We start from the raw sequence: 24,044 nt of genomic DNA on the forward strand, positions 1-24,044 counted from the left end.
CTACAAACAGAATGAGGGTACCCCTATGGGCTCCCCCTTGTCACCAGTTATAGCCAACATGTTCATGGAAAAGTTTGAATCAGACGCCATTCAGACATCCACCCTGCGTCCTTCCTTGTGGAAGAGGTATGTGGACGACACTTTCGTCATCTGGCCACATGGCCTCCCAGCACTGAACCACTTCTTGGACCACATGAATTCTAGACACCCATCCATCAGATTCACAATGGAAGTGGAGAAAGACGGTAAACTACCATTCTTGGATATTCTGTTTGAGAGGAGGCCTGACGGATCCTTGGGCCATTCTGTCTACAGGAAAGCCACCCACACAGATTCCTACTTGAAACCGGATTCCCACCACCACCCATCTCAAAAGAATTCTCTCATCAAAATGCTATACCACAGAGCCCATGGCATTTCTGACCAACACCACCTGACCGGTGAATTAAGACATGTACATCGGGCCCTCAGGATGAACGGATACTCTGACCGTACTATCCGCCAAGCTGTCTCTCCCACCACACAGAAGCAGCCACATGAAACTCCGACCAAAACTATCACGTTACCATACATAGCAGGCGTGACCAAAAAGATCTCCAAAATTCTAAACAAACATAAGATCCAAGTCCGATTCAGTACAGTGCATACAATCCGTGATCTGATTCCATCTGTGAAGGATGCTGTTCCTGACTTACAGTATCCTGGAGTCTACAAATTGAGTTGCATTTGTGGTGATTGCTACATTGGAGAAACGAAACGACATGTTGCTGATCGTGTCCGCGAGCACAAGTCAGATCTGAAACACGGCAGAACTGATTCTTCGGCCGTTGCCGATCATTGCTACAACTCAGTGGGCTCTCATGAAATTGTCTTTTTCGAGACCAAGGTTCTCTGCAAACCTCCTGGCTACCATCAAAGGTTTGTACACGAAGCCATACAAATATACAAACACAGACATAATTTCAACCGTGATGATGGGTGCAAACGTAGTAATCATTGGAAAGATGTTATTAACCACGCAAAAAAGACTTAATTACACTTTTTTGACCATCTTATCTGACAGGCACTAGTTTACTTTACTTTACCGAGTGTTAACATCCCCAGTGTTTAACAGTAATCTCTTCATTGTTCAGCCAGCATTGGTATAAACATACGCATTTTCTTTCTTTTCTCATGTGTATCAGACCTCCCCCCTCCCCCCTCTCTGTCCAATGCGTTGGCGTGGGCAGCAGTGTGTCGCTTGCGCACAATAGCTTCCACGCCGTCGCCCACCCCCTTTTTTTTGGCCCTTCTCTCCCGATACTTTCCATTCATTGGCTACCACATTCTGATGAGCCCCCCCCCCCTCTCCTCCCCCCTCAACTCGCTTTTAAGGGATTACATCTTGAATAATTGCCTCACTTGATGCAGCTGATCTGGCTGTGACTGTCCCACCTGATGACGGAGACTTGTGTTGCCTCCGAAACGTCGTGATCTTTATTTTTATTTTATTATTTTATTAATTTTGATGTTTTACCTACGTGACTTTACCGAAAACACCTAAGAATATGATTCCTTGCAGTCACGAAAGCTTCAAGTCTAGAATTAGAAACATTCAGGCTGTCCTGCCTACGATCCATCCCGGGTTTAACCAGGCTGGCTTGTGTGAGGAGCTTACATGTCATTAAAAGATCTGGACACATTCTCATCAGTGAGCTCCTCCGGCAGGCAAGGCTGCGTTGGCTGGGTCATGTCGCCCGCATGCCCAGCCACCACATACCCAAACAGCTTCTGTTTGGCCGGACCAAGGGGGCTAAACAGGCACAACACGGGCTGGAGAAGAGACGGAGCTGATGCGGTACGGGAGGATGTGGAGCTGAGTGGACTTCCTGACCACTGCTACTACCGGTGTCAAGATTAGCCTCTGTGGAGGAGGCTCGTGAAGGACGCTGCTGCTGGGCAGTTGGAGGCAGTCGCCTTCCAGCAACAACCAAGGGCGAAGGAATGACGCTCACAACAATGAGTGGCGTGCCGGGTGGCTAAAATGCAGCAAGTTGGTACAGGTTGGGGGTACAGCTGGTGCATCTACAGGTCATCTCAGTCTGCCAACCCATGGCACCTGGGTCCGTCCCAAGACCACCTGTCAGCAGCAAGCCTTCGACACTTCTGGTGGCCTCAAAGTGCACCTGGCCTGGCACAGGCGCCGTGGTGATGTTACTGTCACTTAGTGGCGATTGGCAGGTATTAGTGTGTGGGCATACACACTAGGAGTGAGCAGTAGTGTAGCAGTGAGCGCGCTGCGCTACGAAAGCAGCGACCCAAGTTAATTCTTGCTTACGGCCAAAAGAAGTACCTGGTGTGTAAACATCACCACTGGAGAGACCGTTTTGTGGTTGGTAAGCTGGTATTATTGTTCTTGGTAACATTGCAGATATATTTGTGGTGCACAAATTAAGGGAAATCTCAGTCCTACGAACAATAGAGCATGTATAATATGTTATGAACATGCTTACCAGATATGACAGCTAGGCTGTATTTAATGGTCTTCTTTTTTGCCTTCCTGTATGTTTCTATAGGCAAAATATCAGCCTGAACACCATCGTAACCTGTGAGAAAATTACGAAAGGGTTAATACATAAAAATCCATATCTAATGTTTATTCATGTATGGGGCAGTGCTCAACTTCATTAAACAATTCAATCAGGATCTAAGATAGCGGGCACATTAGAAAATGCTTCCAAGCGTATGATGGCCGATGGTCCAGAATAGTGGCAGAGTGGCAGCGAAGGAATGGAATGCATCCAAGAGGACGTATAACAGGGAGATGGAGCGATTAATTCAGTTTGTGTGAAGGTGCTTGGGAGCGGTGGTGTGGCGGTTAACCCGCTGCACTACGAATCCGGTGACACACACGAGTTTGATTCCCACTCACGGCCAACACTAGTGACAATTATCTCAACCGGTCTTGGGCTTCCCCAAGGTCGATTCGACCTCAAATGACTACCTAGTGCGGTGTATAGAAATCGCTACTAGGGAGACAAAGGCAGTCAGGCATGGTGCTGGCCACCCATCCCCTCGTGTACCGTTCCGGCCTTCATAGGTGCTCGCTAACAGCACTTGCCCCAACAGTATATTGAAGGCTGTATGGGGGATCTTTGTCTTTATTACATAATTGGATTGGGAGACATGATGACAGTTTGGGGGAAGCCTTCATCCAGGGTAGATCATGGCTTATGATGATGAAAAAATGACGACCAATTGGAATGTGCACAACATATGCAATTTACATTGAGACCTCCTTTGCCAGTAGCAGTGGAGACGAGACTAGGCTCTAAGAAAAGCCGTTTCGGGTATGGACCAATCAATTTCAAGGACAGTGCAAATCATGATCAGAGTTGTCTTTTTTTCTTTGCATTTTGACTGCTTGTGTTGTGGTTATTGCAAACATGATCCCTTGTATAAAGGTGTCAGATTTGGTGCCAGATAAAAGGGTAAAAACCTATTACTATATGCAATTTCATGTAATCGATGGCAACTACTATAGCCCTGCCTAAAGTACTGTACATTCCTTCGCTAGAGCTTGTGTGGCCAGCAATTGAGGTACGTACCATAATTGCTGCCAGTGGTTGCAACGGCGCGACATTTCAAGACATTTGCTGCATTGCTTTTTCTCCAGATGGTACGTACTATGAAAAAATACACCACACTTCACAAACACACGTAGCACGGTAAATGAAAAGAACACTGATATACATACTTTGTTTTGTTTACGTTACGTGACGTGACTTGTTCAGTAATCAAGATTTTTTTCTTTTTTTTCACTTGAATTGTAAATCTCAAGAATGCAAAAATCATTTAAAATGGATCCATTGGCCGGATTTGCTCCATTTGGGCTTCAGGATTACAGGAGTTGATAGGTTCCATGCGTATCCTATAATTCGCATTTTTCCCACAGAGAATAACAGAATCCTGTGGCTAATTCGTCCTTAAATCCGCCGTGCACTGTCATTGGGTTTTTTTTAGGTCTGCCGTGAATTACCGGATCCGTGAGTAGGTCATCCCCCATGTCACCGCGGATTATAAAATTTCGCCTGAAACAACACTTAAAATATACTCTACTACAGGTACTGAACTGTAATGAGTTACCATCACGGTGAAGCAGAGGATGGAGGGCTGATTCTTAAACCAAAAAACAGACTGATTCTCATGGGCTTGAATAATGTTTTTATAAAATAAATACAAAATTGAAGGAAAGGGTTTACCCAATTCCGTACAACAGGTACATAGATGTAGTTACTGTATTATAATGACTGGATAGTGTCCAGTCTTAATGTAATAAACTCGCTCCGGACGATATCGTGTCTTTGTCTTTTCTTTATTCGTTCTTCGTTTACACGGCTCCCTCGCACGCCGGGTTCCTTTTTCCCGTTTCTCCCGTTCCTTGAGCGTGGCGTTCGCTCGCTCGCTTCCTCACGCCGCTGGCTGACGGCGTGTGGGAGACAGCCTCTGGCCTGCCACATGGCTGCTGGCTTGCTGGAGGTACAGACGTGGTCTCTCTCTTCAGCCCCTCTCCACACTGACCTCTCTCCACCCCTTATAACACCTGGCCCACGTGATACCACGCAGCCAATCCTCAGCCTCACCCTTGGAACCTTCCAGATGTTGCTATGCAGCCACAGGGCTACGCCCCTGGCTCGACGTCCCATTGGCTGCGGGCTGAGGCCGGCAGAGCCTATCACCATCGCCCAGTTACCCCCCCGGGTGCATCCTCATATTACATTAATCAGTCCCTCCAGAAAAACGCGATTATGCGATCGCAAGATTCCACGCAAAATCAGCCAAAGTCCGCATATTTAGGCGGGGGGCGCGTTTTTTCAAATACGCCGCACTTTCGCCGCATAAATTGCAGATTTCCGCGCGCAAAATATGCGGGCTTGCATGATTTCATAATCCCCGCATTTTCGTTGCAAAAAGTCACATATATCTTAGCAGAAAGTTGAAAAATATTGAGTTTACTTCACACAAGCGCAGCCATTTCCCCTGTTGCCATGGGAACGTTATGAAGTGACGTCACTCATTACGCGACATCATTGAAAAGCTGCAAACCCCGCGATGCCAATGAAACCATGATGAAGAGTTTATGCAACTTTACAGTTGTAAGATAGCACTTTTTTGTTAGTAGTATGTAAATTTACATTACTGTAAGACTGTACTGTTACTGTATTGCTTACGTTACTGTGCACCGAAAACACTTATTTTAACAGAAGATGTCTGTTTTGTATAGCTACCTCTGTAAAACAGGAAGCACACATTTTATTTTTTAATATTTTATTTATTCATTTTTACAGAAGTTGTAGCATATTCATTTTGTAAAGCTACAGAACTTGTTCGACTCAATGTTTTGTAAGTTTGAGCCATCTGTTTGTTAAGGTCTGAAATAAAACAAGATGAGAACTTAAATATTCCCAGCACTTTCTGTGATGTAGTATGCTTGCTTATCATAGGAAGTAATAAGAAATGACTCTTTACATTAAAGTAGTAGCCTAGTGAATAGGGTGTTGGGGGAATCACTTTTTTTTCTCTTTTTCATCAAACCGCAGTTTTTGCAAGTTCCCGCAATTTAATCGCATAAAATTGCATAAATATCCCGCATATTCCATCGCATTTTTTAAGAAAACGTGCCGCATAATCAACGATTTTTGCCCGCAACAATCACCAAAAAACTCCGCGTTTTTCTGGAGGGACTGATTAATAAATGCATCTGGAATTACTACACAACATTAGCATAGCTTTAAGCAGTATCCTACGTTGCTCAGCTTAATTAGAGCGCGGAGAGTGTTCTGGTCGAAGGATTACGTGTTGTTTATTTGTGGAAAATATAAATACAAGTCTTTTTTTTAAGAGGTCCATTTAACTGTTTGTACAATGTGAATGCATGTGGCTCACCAGATGACAGTGAGCGGAATGAAGAACACCAAGCAGGCCACTGTGGTCATGTAGCTCGTCCAGAATATCTCCTTCTCTGCCCACACGACCCAGCACTGCTGCTCTCCATTAGGCAGCAGCTTTAGTGTGTACAGGGCGATCGTCGGGGACGCAAATAGCAAAGAGAGGCACCAGGCAGCCCCTACCAGCTGACGAGAGCGGCTGTCTGCACGCCACAAAAGTAAATGTGCACTTAAAATGAAATTCAGTCACGTCGCATGGTGATATTTGGGTAGTGCTATCATGAAAATGACGGCTGTTCGTAAAAACGTGTGCTGCCAATCACAATTTGTTTGGGGAATCATGGGGATGGCAATGGGTGTGCTACAACTGTGTGAACCAAGCGATTGATATTGTGATACCACGGGCGTGGTGCAACTCCACCAACGCCGCCATCCACACAAACGCATGCACACCCCCACGAAACACACACACGCACCCACGTAGGGTCTTGATGGGGGGGTGGTGCCTGGAACCACGGATTTTCATCCGAAGGGCCCCTAGCAGGGATGTCCCCCGGGTTTCCCGTTGCCAGGAGATTGGCCGACCTCCCCCAGGCCGGATTACATGGCGGCCCCCCTAAAATCAACTTAAAACGTCATAGGAGCGCATAGAGCTTTACAGGCTGGCCGCGATGAAGCATACAAAACACGGGAGGTGGGGCCTCGAAGGCAAACACTCTACGGGCAGTGCAAACAATGGGGTGGGGGAAAAATCCCTGGGCGTCCTAGGAGGAGTGATTTAAGAGAGAGACACAAGAAATTACTGGTGAATCAGAGATGAGGAACGCAGATACGGGGACAATGGAAAGGGGGGAGAGAGGGGGGGAGAATGACGTGATGCTTCCCCATAACGGCTAGAGCGTTCAAAACTCCGCAGGTAAAACGCTAGATTAGCCGCGCAGGATGACATCATGTCACCCGGGGATTAATGGGCTCTGAGAGGATAAGAGGGGAGGGAGAGAGCGAATTTGAAGCAGGGTTCTCCTGCGACCATCGAGAATCCCAGCCGCCCTCAGCATCCCCACGTATATTGCGCAATCAGCGCAGGCAGGTGGAACGCCGCGAGTGCGGACGTGCGTGTTGTGGAGTGAAGAGTGCCTCTAGCCACACGGTTCGGGACCCAGCTTGTGGTCCGGGCCGGGATAGCGAATCGGGTCTAGTTCTGCCGCAGTGTGACTAGATAGGCATTCAACATCCAAGTGTAGGTTGTGTTATGTTATGTTGAGTTGGTGTAATAAATAGTGTTGGACTCACTACACTACTGAAGTACCGGTGAGGACGCTTGACACCGAGGTGGAGGCACACGTGTATTTATTTTACAGTACAACAGTGGGCATATAACACTCGAGGGGGTATCGGCCCCCTCACCCGTATAACTGGGAATACACCCCTAGCTATCCCTGTCCTACCCCCGAGTCCTCCACTAACGGGCTAGGGGAGGCTATCTGGCCCGACACTGGTAAGTCGGGCCCGGTACCCGGAGTCCCAGACCAGCTCTTACAAGAGCACCGGCTCTGGCTTTCGGGACCACGCCGCTGGCTCAGTCCTGTTCGGCCCTGATAAGGACATCGAACTAGGGGAGTCCAGGGCTCTATCTAAGACGTCTTCAGTCTTCTCTGGTTAGCTTTTAACTCTACTCCCGAGCCCTTTGATACATCCCCTTTTATACCCAACCCCTCCCTGAGGGGTGGGGCCCCGGGGGATCCTAACGTTCGAACCAGCCCCCCCCAGGGTGCCTGGCTCGGACGTCGTAGAGGGCACCTCCCCGTGCACTTACGTAGCCCCGCCCACTGTGTTTGTTTGCCATAGGCTGCCATGCATAACGGCTCTCTCTCTAACACCCCTACATCACCCCCCCCCCCCCCCCGCATAGCTTGCAGCCGTCCCGGCTGCCAACATACAAAAAAAATGACAATAAAAGTGCATTTACCCCCTGACCGCGCGTGTGCCTCACTATTTTTCAACAATAACAAGAACAGCAACAAGAACACAACAAAATGCAACAGCAAGAAGAGAAAACAACCCGACGCACCCCCCCTGAATAAATACGAATTCCGTAAAAAAAACAGCCTATATACAATTTGCAGGGAACCCACCACACACACAACACCAGGTGAACCCAACGTATGTACATTCAATGGGCAGGGAACACACCACCCACACAACACCTGGTGAACCCAACGTATGTACATATCTTCCGGCCTCACAACAGTCTGCGCATTTTTGCGCGCGTCCTTGCAGCGGGCCCCTCACACGGGGTAACCCCGGGTGGCGGACCGTCAGGTGGCAATTGTCCGTCCCGGAGTGAGTCCTCATCCGACGCCGCGCGACCTTTGGTATCCCCAGGAGGGGTGGTCGGGCGTGAGCCCGTCAGTCCTGATGCACCTGGAGGTGGTACGGCCGGCAAGGCATTAGGTGAGGGCGACGGAGACGGACCCAGTGAGTCGGTCGACCCCCCACATGTTTGGCCACGCATATGTGAAGTGGGTTTGTGTACCGCAATGAAGGGTTTTAATCTAGAGGGGTGCACGAACCACCGCCGCTTCCCCCATTTGATGCGCACGCACTGTGGTCGCAAAACCTCGACCACCTCCACAGGTCCCCGCCACGGCCGCACCAGCTTAGAGGAGGTTGCCAGTGGCACCTGGGGACAGTGCAGCCATGCCTTGTCCCCCGGCTTCCACTGTATCATGTGCGCCCGACCCAGTCTGAGGCGCTCATTCGCCTTTTGACGGAGGTCCGAGTTTAGCATTGCAGCATCCCGCGCCTCTGTTAATTTGGCCAGATTAAATTTTACATGGTCAGCCAATTTAGTTTTTCCTTGCGGTTCGGGGATCTGCAGCTGGGCGCAAACAGGCGGGTCGGGTTCGCGACCGTACATGAGGTAAAAGGGAAAAAATCCCGTAGCTGCATGGGGTGCCATCCGGTATGCCGCCAAGACCCCTTGAATTTGCAGGTCCCAATCGGTCTGTGAGTCTGAGACCTGCTGTGACAACATTGACGTGATGGTGCGATGCAGGCGCTCGACCATCCCGTCAGTCTGCGGGTGATACGGGGAGGTACGAATTTTCTTCGTGCCCAGGAGCTCACAGACTTGTTTGAGTAGTTTACCGGAAAAATTTCTGCCCTGGTCGGTTAGCAGCCGCTCCGGAGCACCTTTGTCCAGGACGTATCCCTGAACAAAGGCCTCCACGATGGCTGCTGCCGACTGGTTGGCAAGGGGCCAGGCCATAGGCCAGCGTGTAAAATACTCCACACCAGTCAACAAATATCTATTGCCCCTGGGGGTGGCGGGGAATGGGCCCAAAATATCCAGCGCGACAAGCTCGTTTATTCTGGACACTTTGATCGATTGCAAGGGTGGGTTAGACTCCCGTGCCGGCGGTTTCCGTTGCGCACACCGAGGGCATGATCCCAATAAATCCCCAACATCCCTCGTCATGCCAGGCCAAAAAAAATCAAGTTGTAGCAAGGCGAGAGTCTTTTGGGTCCCCAGGTGTAGAAGGCGCTCATGCGCGGCCCACACCACCTTGCCTCGCAACCCAGAAGGGACCACCAGCCGATGTCGATGGGATTTCCCGTCCCAATGCATCAGCAGACCTTGCACCATTTCCCATGCATCAGAATCACCCTTCACCCGCCCAGCACCCCCGACGCGACGACGCCACCCGAGGAGGGAGGTATCCTCCATCTGGAGGCGCCCCCATTCAGTGACGGGCAACCCCAACAGGGAATCTCTTCCCTGTTGTTCGATCGAATTAGTAATTAATGTTTCGTCGTCGTCGGTGGCTGCCAAGACCGGAACCGATACGTCTCCTGAAGGCCTGCAACGTCCCGACCCCAGGAGGCATGCACATTCGGAGGTGGTTGGCATGCGCGACAGAGCGTCCGCATTTGTGTGGCGAACGCCCTTACGGTAGGTGGTTTCAAAATCAAAGTCCTGGAGAATCTCCAACCATCGAGACAATTGTCCCGATGGTTGTTGAACTCGCAGGGCATACTGTAGTGCCGCATGATCTGTGCGGACGGTGAAATGCCGACCGTACAGATATGGGCGATACTGTTGGATGAAATAGACAATTGCCAACAATTCCCGACGGGTGACACAATATCTTTGCTCCGCAGGAGACAACACCCGACTACCGTACGCGACCACCCGTTCCACGCCGTCAACCACCTGGGAAAGCACACCCCCAATACCCGTGTTGCTCGCATCGGTGTCGAGCAAAAAGGGCTTAGAAAAATCGGGGTAAACCAAGAGAGGAGCTTTTACCAGGGCGTCCCGAAGGGAGCAGAAAGCAGCCTCCTCCTCTTAACCCCAGTGGAACCGAACCCCTTTTGATGTTAAAGCGTGCAGGAGTTTGGCAATTGTCGCAAAATCAGCGACGAACCGTCGGTAATACGACGCGAAGCCAATGAAACTCCTGACCTCTCCCACCGAGGTGGGAGTCGGCCAGGAGCTGACACACTGCGTTTTGGCGGGATCGGTAGCAATACCTGAGCGTCCCACGATGTGCCCCAAATAACGCACCGAATCGCGTAACAAATGGCATTTTTGGGGCTTGAATTTCAAATTAGCAGCCCGCATCTTTAGGAAAACCGCCCGCAACCTCTGGAGATGTTCGTCAAAAGTTTTACCAAAGACGATAACGTCATCCAAATAAATGAGGCACGACTCCCATTGCAATCCAGCCAAAACCAATTCCATCAAACGCTGGAAAGTTGCCGGCGCTGAGTGTAAGCCCATCGGCAACCGGTTGAATTGGAACAGGCCGTGCGGTGTACGGAAAGCAGTTTTAGGCTTTGAGTCATCGTCCAGAAGAAGCTGCCAGAATCCCGAAAGTAAATCCAGTGTGGAAAAGAATCGCGCTCCCGCCAAGGCGTCCAGCGATTCATCCATCCGAGGGAGCGGGTATGCGTCGGCAACCGAAATTTTGTTAAGGCGCCGAAAATCAACGCAAAACCGCAACGAGCCGTCCTGCTTTTTAACCAGGACGATCGGCGCTCCCCAAGGGCTGGTGGAAGGAGAAATGATGTCGGCGGCCAACATATCATCAATAGCCGATTTGACATGGTCCTTTTCAGGCGGGACTCAACCGAAAGGGATTCTGGCGTATTGGCGCGCTGTCACCAGTATCAATATGGTGACGAAGCAGATGAGTGCAACCCAAATCGTATTTATCTCGACTGAAAACGTCGGAAAATTCCCGCAGTAGTGTTTTAAGTTGTTGACGCTCTGAATCCGACAGGTCCGTCGATCCCGCACAAAGCGCCTCGAGCCACCCTTCATCGCTGTCCGAATGCGGTCGCGGCGCAGGGACAACGCTGACGTGATTTGCGACGGGTTCCTCACATGGCACCGGCGTTGCGTGAGCAAGCACGGTCCCCTGTGGGACCACCACCGTCTGCGAGCCCACATTGAGGACCGCGAATGAAGGGTTCATCCGTCCCCTTTTACTATGGTCTGGGCCGGGAGTAAATGAGGTCCACTAACCCCGGCCCTAGACGGCCCCAGCAGAACCCCTTGGGCCCCAATACCCTTAGCGAAGGGCCGCCGAAGTTTCAAAGGAATCAACATTTGTGCCCCCGGAGGGACGCGCACCGTTCTATCTACGAATGCCGGCACCGTCGCGAACGCCGTCCGAGTCGTAACTGGCGATGGCAGAAACGCCATGCGTCGGCCCGACGGGAGCTCAATGCATCCCTGGTCGATTAATATCCTAATCGGCATTTTGGCCAGGAAGTCCGTCCCCAGCAGGCACGGAACCGCCAGCGAGGAGGAAACAAAAATCGGCCCAGACAATTTAATTTCCCCAATACAAATTTGGGCACGAATTTGTCCGATGATGCCAAGTGAGCCCCCGTTAGCAGCATAGAATGGCACGTTAACAGGCATCAAAGGACGGCTCTGGACAGGGAGAATATTGTAAATTAACTCCGAAATAATGGTCGCCGATGCTCCCGTATCGACCAGGATGCGTACCTCAACCCCGTCGATGTGCCCCACAACGGCAGACGACCCCGACGATGCGGCTACCACACGATCGGCCAACACGGACCACTGGACGGGTTCGATATGAGTACCCAGAGTGGTGCGTGATGGTGCGATGGTGCGCGATATCGGCCCCCCATTCGTTGCGGTGTTTGAGTGCGTGACGGGCGTGTGCGTGGGCCAAACATGTGGGATGCCGCGACTTGCCGGGTTATGATGGTGGAGCTTGTGACGAGGGCCGTCGTCCCGTTGAGGTGTCGTCCCGCGCTGTCGAGGAGAGCGGCACCCCGAGGCGACGTGGCCCCGGACGCCGCATTTGAAACACCGTGGGAGTGCCGTCGGAGATGATGGACGGTCGAAGTGGCTCGACCCGTCCCGGCCCGACCGTGCTCCTGTCGCCTGTTGCCGTCGGTGGTCGACGGCGTAGAGCTCCTCCGTCGGAAGGGTGGCTGCAGCCACCGCACGCCCGGCCGATGCCCTGCTGGCTTTCCGCCGCAGTGACAGAAGGTTGGCGTGGAGGAGCCGCGCAGCCTGGAGCGATGTCATCTCCGCGTCCTCCTGTGCGACGACAGCGATGTCAAGGTCGTCTGCCAGGAGGAGGATTTTCTCCGTGACCATCGCATCCACGCCGTCGTCGTCCATACGAGGAAAGGCCGTCTTTGCCATCGCCAGGAGGCTCGTCCGGTATGCCAGGGGCGACTCCTTTTCACCCCGCTTGCGATCGTAAAACTGCTGTCGGCATTCAGCTGATGGTCCATAGACCCCGGCCAGCAGTTGTAGCGCCATCGGCAGCATAGAACGCTTTTCCCTCGGCGCCGATGTGAGGGCGGCGAGCGCGTCGCCGTCGAGGAGCGCCGGCAGCGCGCGGAGAGCCTCCTCGTCCGACCAGTTCGCCATTTCTTTGTGGGCGAGGAAGCGTCGCCGAAAGCCGCCCCAGTCTCCCTCCGCGCCGACGAACTCCTTAAGCGGGGGCAGTCTCTGGTGGAGCGCAGCGGCTGTTGTAGGACCCCGTAGGTTGTTGTCACCCCGACTCGGCTGTGGCTCAGCGCGAACGGCCGATGGGATCGCCTGTCGCGGTTGTAATGACGCACCCTCCGCCGGTGATGACGCTGCAGCTCCAGCGAGGCCGATGTCGGAGCGGATGTTCAAGCTGGCCACGCCCTGAGCAGCTGTAGCGTCGATGGCGGGAAATTCAAATTCCGATTGTTCTGAAATGGTGGGAAGGCGTCCCGGTCGTCGGCTCGCCTCGCCCCGTGGTGGATCACCAGCCCCCATTTGCGTGATGGTCTCCAGCGTGGCGGCAGCGGCATACAGCAGCTCCGCCAGCCTTCCGTGAGCCAGCCGTAACGCGTCTGGCTGCGGCTCCTCTTCATCCCGATGCCCCGGTAAGAAGGCGCCAGGCCCCGGCTGCACCATGTCTTGTGGAGCCGTCTCGGGCCCGACGATCTCGGCAGTGTCTTCCTCCTGCGGTACTTTGGCCTGAGCTGTATTCCGCGTTTCCATGTTCGTATTACTTCTGACTCCAGTTGAAGTACCGGTGAGGACGCTTGACACCGAGGTGGAGGCACACGTGTATTTATTTTACAGTACAACAGTGGGCATATAACACTCGAGGGGGTATCGGCCCCCTCACCCGTATAACTGGGAATACACCCCTAGCTATCCCTGTCCTACCCCCGAGTCCTCCACTAACGGGCTAGGGGAGGCTATCTGGCCCGACACTGGTAAGTCGGGCCCGGTACCCGGAGTCCCAGACCAGCTCTTACAAGAGCACCGGCTCTGGCTTTCGGGACCACGCCGCTGGCTCAGTCCTGTTCGGCCCTGATAAGGACATCGAACTAGGGGAGTCCAGGGCTCTATCTAAGACGTCTTCAGTCTTCTCTGGTTAGCTTTTAACTCTACTCCCGAGCCCTTTGATACATCCCCTTTTATACCCAACCCCTCCCTGAGGGGTGGGGCCCCGGGGGATCCTAACGTTCGAACCAGCCCCCCCCAGGGTGCCTGGCTCGGACGTCGTAGAGGGCACCTCCCCGTGCACTTACGTAGCCCCGCCCACTGTGTTTGTTTGCCATAGGCTGCCATGCATAACGGCTCTCTCTCTAACACCCCTACACTACTATAATGAGCCAAGAATGTCTGTGTGTCCTGCGCGTGACGTCACTCCACGTCGACCACCCCTTAATTAATAATCATGAACAGGTTACATCCTCCACATGGACCCCCCCTCATTAATAATCATGAGCGGGTGATGTCACTCCGCATGGAGAACCCCCTCTCCCCTTCATTAATAATCATAAGGTGACGTCACTCCACATCGAACAGCCCCCTCATTAATAATCATGAACAGGTGACGTCCTATTCTTTGGTTCTTTCGGTAAAGTCACGTAGATAGAAAAAAATAATAAAAATAAAATATTAATAATAAATAATATAAAAAACAAAAAAAACACTGATGTATACTGTAGCCTGGTTCTTAGTCGGAGTGAGTGTCCTGGCAGTCTATGTTGACTGGAGCCTAGTTATTAAGTTTGGTCAGTGTACTGGCAGTCTATAATGTATACTGTAGCCTGGTTCTTAACCTCGGTGAGTGTACTGGCAGTTTATAATGTAGACTGTAGCCTCGTTTTTAAGCTGGTGAGGGTATTGGTAGTCTATGATGTAGACTGTAGCAATGGTTATTGAACTGAGTGAGCACACTGGCAGTATAGAATGTAGACTGTAGCCAGGTTCTTAACCTGAGAGAGTGTATTGGCAGTCGAAAATGTAGAATTATTCTGGTTCTTTCAGTAATAAAAATAAAATAAAAACCACGACGTTTCGTGATGTCCCTTAAATAGACCACCCCCCACGCCATTAATAATAATTAGCGGGTGACGTCACTCCACATGAGGGGGCGAGGCCTCCTCCCCCCTCCTCAGCGTCAACTTATAACCCTCACTAAAAAGGCAGAATCCTCACGTCACGCAGTCTCCGTAACGCTATTGAGACATAGAAGTAAAAAGGACGTCATGATGAAGAAGGGATTATAACCTTTAAATTAAATAAGTCTGTGTCATCGCTTCCTTACAAATTGCACGCAAATGGATGCAATGAATATCACGTCGCAGTCTGCTTTTCGCTTGCAAGTTTCAGATTTACTGCAATACACCCGTCCTTGGACGGGCAAAAGGCGAGTTAAATATATTCATCTTCTCTTATATAAAAATCTTCAGATATGAAACCTAAAAGACAACTTAAAAATTGTGAAAAATTAATAAACATAATCTGTCTAGATCTGCAATCAGAAGGTTGTGAGTTCAAATCCTAGTTGGTCAGTGCATGTTGGTGAAGCAGGGCCCAATATCACTTCAAATATCACTATCCAATTTTTTTAGCCATGACCTAGAATAAAACTGAGGTTACCAACTTCATAGCACAGTGAGCTAAATCGCCACTTCACCCTCACGACATGAATGTATTTCAGTGGTGGAAGTGTTACCTGTTTTTGAAAATTTCATGGGATGCACGATGGCCAGGTAACGGTCTATGCTCAAAGATACCAACACGTACGTGGAGGCGTACAAAAGTACCACCTGAGAAAGAAGAAAAACCGTCACTGTGGGAAAATGTCAGTAATGTGTTAAGCAAAGTCATTCAGCCAAAGGATGAGTCAATCCCAGTGTTTGCAAGTATTTGAATAAATTACTGTAATTTCGGGTGAAAAAAAATCATATATACCACGTGTTAAATCAGGTCAATCATCTGCTTTGCAGTTTTTGGAAAAACCATACATGTAATGAATTATTATAATCATGGAGAAATGAATTAGTCAGTAGCTTCGGTTAATGTGGAATCAAAGAAACCAGTCTATATGTAGTGTTGTAAGGACGGACTTCTGGACTTCTTTATGGCACACACTGTTTATTATCTTAATACACAGTCCCTATCACACTAAGGGGTATATGGTCCCCTCACCCATTACCCTCAGAAGGTACAAGCCTCCGGACCCTGCAGGCTGTCTAATCTCCCTGCTCTCCCAGCGTCCTCTGGCTGGACCTAGGGGATTTCTCCCCAACCACTGGTTACTCTGAGCCCGAGCCCTGATAAGGGCTGGAGGGCTTGGTCCAGGGTCCTAGACGTCTTCAGCCGACTTGGATCTTCGTGTAGCAGAACTCCTCCAGAGCTCTCAGCGCTCTGGCTTTTATATCTGTTCGTGGCCGGGTTGTCCAATCCCCGGCCACCTTGTGAGTCCCTCTGATTGGTCCTTCCCAATCTGGGGTTGGATCCTACCTCACCCCATTTGACCCTGACCGTTTGATTGAGCGGGAAAACATTGTTTACGATCTGCTGTCACAGTTTGCGAACAGCGAGTAGTTTACACCACTACACATATATGGAAATGTTGCGCTCCAGAACTGTAGAGCTTATTTACAGTTTGGTGACTGCACGTTAATTGCTTTAAAGATAGTTTGCCATTGGACCTGGGTGTTGGCATCTAAATAGGTTCCATTTTTCCGCAAACTCCAACTCGAAACCCGTACACAAGAAGCGTCAGACTAGGTCCATCAACAGTACAGCAAGAAGGTTGGTCACCTTTCTGCACTTAATTTATTTTTACCTTGTAAAAATGCAGCTTTCGATATACTCTGGTTTCCATTTGCATCGAACAAGAATATTGAGATTTAATTGACGTTTCTTTGGTTGAACAAATCATTGTTACTGCAATGTCTACTGCTCAGTAAGTTGGAGGGAGCAGGATGTAAACAAATATATTAAACTTGGTTTAACATTCTGAACAATTAAGTGAGCTGCTGAAATAATAGAGCGAAGGTTACTAAATTTATGTGTTTCCACGTACCATGAAAAACTAATCAGATAAGTGCGTCAACATATTACTCAATTAGCGTAATCACATCTTTGACAAATTATGAATAATATGATTGGTAATTAAAAAGGCTCTTTGTGAGCATTATCTTCTCATGAACAATTTATACTGTAATATTTACTGGAAAGGCTTTTTTTCATGTTAATATGAGACAGCATAAAGGAATCATAACAAAATTAACTAAGAGTTCAACTTCCTTTCAAAATCTAAGATTACATGCTGTTCACCAATTATGGTGCAGGTTTTTTTTTGTTTATCCTATTTCTCAATGGCTTGCTCTATGATTATTATATAACCGTGGTTATTGCCGTATTTTTAAGCTTCTGTGATAAATTTTTTTATATGCAAAGCGTAATTCTAGATTACATTAATTTGACTAAATGTAATAGGAATGAGTGAATTGCCTGAATTCCCACAAAGTGATCGATAGGCCACATGGAGGAGCAACAGCTGCAAGATGTAAGCAGAAGTCCTCATTAAATTAATATTCAAAGTTATCTCACTTTAGTGACAGGATGGGATGGGCATGGCAGTTTGACCAGCTGATGTTGAGATTGACAAGACAAGTGCCTGGTCTCCTTTGACTTCTCTAGGTGCCACGGCAGCAAGATATTAACTCTCTCACTTGGTATGCAGAAGGTCGTGGATCCTGACCCTGAAGCCTGTATATTTGAAGTTTGTACGTTCTCCACGTGGTTACATGGATTTTTCTCCGGGTCCTCCGGTTTCCCCTCCACATTTATAAACATGCATTTAGAGTATTTTGTTGCTATGGAATGTCACGCGATAAGTCACTTCGTTGAGCTTCCATTTGTGGCCAGGTCGACCTGAAAAAGAGCTATGTAGCTCAGTGGCCATTACCTGGTGAAATAAAAAATAGTTTGTCGTTTAGTTTAGAATTGCAGGTGAATATCTCCTCTTCCCTCCCTGTTCCTCTTCCTTCATCTCCTTTGCTCTTCATGTAAACTAATGTGATCAATGTCCTCAAGATATTAACACAATGGTATAGCATACATTGTGGTGTTGTTTTTTTGGGTACGAAGGTTTCCTGCCACATGCCAAACCATCAATAATGGAATTTGTCAGGCAACGGAATGCAGGACCCTCCTGAAAAAAAGAGTCATAAAGTACAGTGCCACTTTACTGTATAAATAAATAAAAGGTGTTTAGCTATGAAACGACCACAATGGATTCCAATGTAGTTTAATTATCTTAGCCAATCAACCTTATTGAAAATGTTTGGACAGGTTGACAAGTTAATCAAAATATTGCAGAACTGACGAGTTGTTGACAGCACATCATTGCATATTCTATAAAGCTACTTGCCCAGATTTGTTTTTTTTAGAAGAGCAGCTCCTTAAAACCTATACATTGTAACACTCTGAAAGAACATGTAACAGCTGAAGATTGAGTACTCAAGCGGCACTCAACTGTGTCTTGTTTCATCTTCAGTGGGCACAACGCTTTAAGACATACAGTACTTTCCTGAGTACATCGTGATGATATTGAATTACCAAGGGAATGAGGCTTACCTGCAGATATCGCACAATCCGGCACATGGCATCATTGGCTAGAAACTCTCCAGTATATCTCCAGATGATATCTGTAAGGATGGTCACTAATCCTGTTAGAAGATCTGCAAAATACTCAGAAAGTGGAAACACATTCAACTCAAATACAGCAATATTTTAACATTGAAAAACCAGGCAATGAACAGCAAATTATGAAACACTAAACATTTTGAGAATGGTTCCTGAGCAGTGAATTTATGAAAATTAGAAATGTATACATTATTTTTCAATGTAATATTTTTTCCTGTCTCCATTGGTGTTGAAATATCTTTCAGAACGTTTATTCAAAGTCAAAGCACTTCCCTGCTCAAAAGAGAAAAGGGGGACTCCTCTTCATCTCGGCTCCGAGCCGGTGGGTAGAAATTTAATATTCAAAGAGTGAGAGCCATTGTCTGCACATGTTTATCACTGCCGACCTCTCCCATAGTGGTACTTACTCTATCGACCCATGGGAGATGATGGCCTGTGTAAAATGAAATGGAATTTGAACTCACAATTTTCAATATAAATTGAGTGCCCGAATCATAGAAATAATCGATATGACTGTGAAAAGTGTACGCTTTTATAAGTTAGAGAAAGAAAAAAAAGATTTATGTCAAAGATAGAATTGTTGTATTTTTGCTGAATGGCAGACATAATTGCTGTATCCATAATCTTCCATGTCTGTTTTACATCATTAAGCAGTTCATTTAATAGAAGAATATTGAATAATATGTGTATTTACGCTGCATTAAGTGTTGTTTGGCATGTAAATTGTCAATTCATTATGGAGCATTTCCTTAAGTGTAATGTTTTGCATATGCGTTTTTGTGCAATTTTTTTACTGGGAATGCAGGTGGTGATAAGGAACAATTTTCCAATATAATACCAGAATGTATGCGAAAAGCGCGTGCCACCAAAAAATCCCTCCACCCCTTATTCAGCCTCTGTCTGCCAGCTCACCATTGTGTGGTCGCTGCACACGTGTTAGGTAGAAATACATTGTTCGTTGATAGTTTTAAAAAGTACAAAGGGCTTAGAAATAAGAGGGAAAAACGCAAAGTAAATGATGATCATGCCTCTGACAAGAAAAGGTAAAGCAAACGTGTAACCAGAGGTAAAATAATAAGTTATAACTCATTTTGAAGCAAGTCAAAAGGCGGTCGTCAAATATTAACGGTGTGTGGCAATCAGCAAGTTATTTAAACATCTCTGGGAAGTTTTATCTAATTATTTGTATGTATTATTAGTAAAAATACATGTTATGATCATGCTATTTTTGTCCACTTCATGATATTTAGTCACGTGTCTTTTTCCAGAAATGTCGGCTCGGACGGCTTGGAACGGAACCCCTGATTTTAACAATATGTGTATGAAAAATTAGTTGGCTTTAAATAATTTCGAGTTTAGTAGCATTTCTCAGGAATGCATCCCTTGTGTATAGCGGGGGATTCCTATATATTGCACTTAAATGTCTCAGCAACTAAAAGCACCTTATATCGCATCTCGTCTCAAACATTCAAAGGGGACCCCAGTGGAAGCTGTCCTTGTGCAGCACGAGGCATTTCAGCACTGGCCTGCAAGCGGGCATTCGTAATTTATTCGACCTGCTTGTCAGTTTTGATGTGGTTTCCTTATTCACCAAAGTTCCTGTACCTGACACCATCGCAATCATTGAAGATTTGGTTCATCAAGGACTGAATACTGGGGTACCCCCCCTGTTGAGACACTGCTTAACCAATACATACTTCACCTGGAATGAAACTTTCTACAAATAAACTGAGGGCACCCCAATGGGCTCCCCCTATCTCCGGTTGTAGCCAACGTTTTCATGGATAAATTTGAGACTGACGCCATCCAGACTGCCACTCTACGCCCGACCTTATGGAAGAGGTACGTAGATGACACTTTTGTCATCTGGCCACATGGCCGGCCTGCTCTAGACCAATTCCTCGACCACATCAATTCCATACACCCAGCCATCAGATTCACCATGGAAGTCGAAAAAGATGGCAAGCTACCCTTTTTGGATGTCCTAATTAAAAGGAGACCTGATGGTTCAATGAGCCATTCTGTCTACAGGAAAGTCACCCATACGGATGCTTACCTAAAACCGGATTCCCACCACCATCCATCCCAGAAGAACTCCCTCATCAAGACTCTACACCATAGGGCCCAATGCATCTCCGACCAGGAACACATTGCCAGTGAACTCAAACACGTACGCCAAGCTCTTAAGGCTAATGGTTACTCCGACTACACAATCCGCAAAGCCATCACTCCAACCATCAAGAAGGATCCTGTTGAGGAGCCTTTCAAAACCATCACCTTACCCTACATTGCTGGGGTCACAAAAAATATCTCCAAAATCCTGATTAAACACAAGATCCAGGTCCTATTCAACACAGTACATACAATCCGTGATCTGGTCCTGTCTGTAAAAGACGTGGTTCCAGACATACAGTACCATGGCGTCTACAAACTAAGTTGCCTCTGTGGTAGCAGTTACATTGGAGAAACCAAACGACATGTCTCGGACCGCATTCGTGAACATAAAACAGACCTGAAACACGGTAGGACAAACACCTCAGCCGTGGTAGATCACTGTTACAATTTAGTGGGCTCACATGACATTGACTTCTCCAAGACAGAGGTTCTCTGCAAGCCATCTGGCTACCATGAGAGATTTGTTCATGAGGCGATCCACATATACAAACACAGAGACAATTTAAACCGAGAAGATGGATTCTGGTTAAGCAATCATTGGAAGGACGTAATAAACCATTTCGGATCTTAACTGATTGTTGTTCACGTTTACGGTGACTTTCAGACCGCAGCCCACTCACTGGCATTGACTGTGTATCCTGTGTTCTCCACAAGGAATGCATTATTTGCTCCGCTGCGGGTCTCCTTTCACCGCTCTCCCATTGACATGTTTCATTGCTTCTACATACTATTAACATTCCCTCCCTTTGTTAATGCTACCCCTACCCCCTCCCTTTGATGCTGCTAATCCTGCATAATGCATGGGCATAATATGACTTTGAACCCCCCCCCCGCCCACCTCCTACGCATTTCCCATAAATATGCAAAATTCCTCTTGATATGCAAATTATTTTGTCAAGGCGCTCTTCTTCCACCTCCAACCCAGCTTATATATACGCTCCAAGCTTGGCAGTGTTTCATTCTTCACCTGAAGACGGCTGCTTGCGTTGTAGCCAAAACTTCGTGAGAATTATTTTATTATGTTTTATTTTAATTATTTTATTACTTCCCTTCTACGTGACTTTACCGAAAGAACCAAGAAGATGGTACAATATCCTAACACACTGACATATGGACACACAGGATGTTACAAGTGAAGAAAGATTTTCACGATTATTCTCTCGTGACCAGGTAAACCATGACAACAGTGGTTACCTCTAAAAATGTGTACCTCAAAAGAGGTTAACTTTTAAGCAGGGTTTCTAAATGCTCACCTATCTTCTTGCCCACCACTGCGCATCTTAATATGTTCACAAGTAATTTCAAGCCAATGTTGAGTTGTGACACTTCATACATTTGACGATTTGAAAACATAAATGAATCTTCAGTGTCCGTGATGGGGTGCTGTTGTGAATAAATAACATTAGAATGACAGTGGAACTGTTTGATTCACAATCAGAACATCAAAAAGATTACTATCGAGAGGGGGCCATTCTGTCCTCCTAGCTCGTCAAAGTAGGAAACCAAAGATATTCAGAGGATAGTTAAAAGTCTAGTTAGTGATTGTCACACCATCCTCCAGTTCAAATAATGGGCAACTGTGGTGGACAGACATTATACACGCCGGTGAGGGTGTGCACGGTGTGTTGGCAGGTCACGGCGGAGCCAGGCCGCGCATGGTAGCATAAAAGGAGCCAAGAGCGGGAGTTTGAGTCTGCCGGTTCTGGGAGTGGACTCGTCTTGTCGTTGCTGTCGTCTCGTTGCCGTTGTCGCTACTGTCTCCGCTAGATATTGCGCGACGAAGGATAGTAGTTGGCTATCTCAGTCAGCGCCGTCAGTGTTAGATGGCTAGTGTTCTGTACAGGCAAGGCTCAGCTATTGTGGAGAGTTTGTGGATGAGACCGTGGAAGTTGTTAATAAAGAAGGTGCCTCCTATAAACTCTGTTTCTGAATCGTTGACACTACAACTAGTGTCAGAAGTGGTTGAAAAATTCGACAGGCATTAGGGTATAAGTCGCAATATCGAAGCTATCCAGGAAGAAGAATCCACCCATAGTGTCATCAAAGGGCGAGGACGGCGAGACGGTCATCCGGTTACAAACCTCATGGGCGCGGGAGTGGCGGCTGCGGATCAGCGGGAGAGGGGCACCGATCCTCCGGAGTTGCGAGCTGAGGATTGGTGGGATGAGGTGGTTAGCCACCTCGACTTGCTACTCATGACCATCGGCCAGCTGGTTGCGCAGCTCTCCACGTCTGCCATTCAGGAGACAGCGGTTGTCGACTGCCATTTCGGCTGCGGAGGGTACGGCATTGTCGGTGGGTGCCACTTGGAGTGGGCCGCGGGGCTTGCTGGAGCTGCCGTCTGCAGCGGCAATTCCAGCGGCAGAGACCACGCGGTTGCCGGGCGCCATTTTGCCCGCGGAGGGCATGGCTTGGCTGGTGGGTACCATTTGGAGCGGGACGTGGGACGATGCTAAGGCAGCGCTACAAGGAAGCGCGTGCCGACAAAGATAGCTGCCTCCCATTCAGGAGTTCGTGGCAGCAGGAGGCGATTGGACGGCATTCTGTCATCGCTTTGAGGCAGCTTGGTTGTCTGTCGGGTGGATGGAAGAGGAGGCCCTGTGAGCCCTACCGACGGCCCTGGACGATGATGCGTTGGTGGCGTTCCAGGCCATTCCGGAAGGTAATCGGTCAACTCTCCAGCGGGCATACACCCAAATGGCGGCAATCATTGACCCGCCGTACAACACCCACAGGAAATTTTTGCAGCGGCAGTGAGGGGAAACCGAGACGCCTCTCACTTTTCGTAGTGCTTTACTGGCGTTGGGGCAGGAGGCATATCCCCTCATAGACCGGACGGCGCTCAACTCCCTAGCAGTGGAAAGGCTGCTATCATTGGCGCAGAAGTTGGGGCTCGTACTGACGATCACGGAGAACGATGAATTAACAATGTTTAACGGTGGCCCAGTGGATTCAGGCCCACAAAAAACATGCAGCAATGGCCCAAGGTGCTGGCTTGGATGGGGGACGCCGAGGCACAGGGGCCCTTATTCTGGGAGGTGGTGGCTGCGGTGTACGGCTATGGACCGCACGGGAGGGGCTTCTTCAGAAGGCCGACGGGATGCAGTCGATGAGATGGGCAGCCCCCTCTGCCCTGGAGATGCATAGCCATCTGCTTCAGGTGCGGTCGGCGGGGCCACATCGCAAGAGAGTGCCTGGGTATCAGCGGGATGTCGGTAGTGCCACCGACGCTCTCCACCCTGCTGGCTTCTGCTCCCCAAGTCCCACAGGATCTGAGCCTCTGATGCTAGAAAATATTCCCAGATCGCCATGTGCGAGAGATCTGAGGCTGGAGCCTGGTCAAGTGCTGCTAATGAATACAGGGAGGGGCCGTGCCCTTAAGGCCGTTTTTTGTGTTCCGTGGAGCCCCCCAAGAAGTTGTCCAGGGGCCCCCTTATCAAGAACAT

General features: G+C 48.6%; 1 protein-coding gene across 1 annotated transcript in view; it reads right to left on the bottom strand.

Annotated features, from left to right (window-relative positions):
* Nucleotides 1-24,044, bottom strand: part of NPSR1 (neuropeptide S receptor 1) — a 58,522-nt gene that overhangs the window by 26,172 nt on the left and 8,306 nt on the right. The window contains exons 3-7 of the mRNA XM_061554486.1: nt 18,355-18,458; nt 15,437-15,530; nt 5,926-6,130; nt 3,588-3,685; nt 2,493-2,585 (exon numbers count right to left, since the gene is read on the bottom strand). Of these exons, the coding sequence (XP_061410470.1) occupies nt 2,493-2,585; nt 3,588-3,685; nt 5,926-6,130; nt 15,437-15,530; nt 18,355-18,458 (594 nt within the window). The remainder of the gene's footprint in view (nt 1-2,492; nt 2,586-3,587; nt 3,686-5,925; nt 6,131-15,436; nt 15,531-18,354; nt 18,459-24,044) is intronic.

This window comes from Lethenteron reissneri, chromosome 20, assembly GCF_015708825.2.
Source record: "Lethenteron reissneri isolate LAM-NWPU_2019-01 chromosome 20, ASM1570882v1, whole genome shotgun sequence".
Classification (NCBI taxonomy): domain Eukaryota; kingdom Metazoa; phylum Chordata; class Hyperoartia; order Petromyzontiformes; family Petromyzontidae; genus Lethenteron; species Lethenteron reissneri.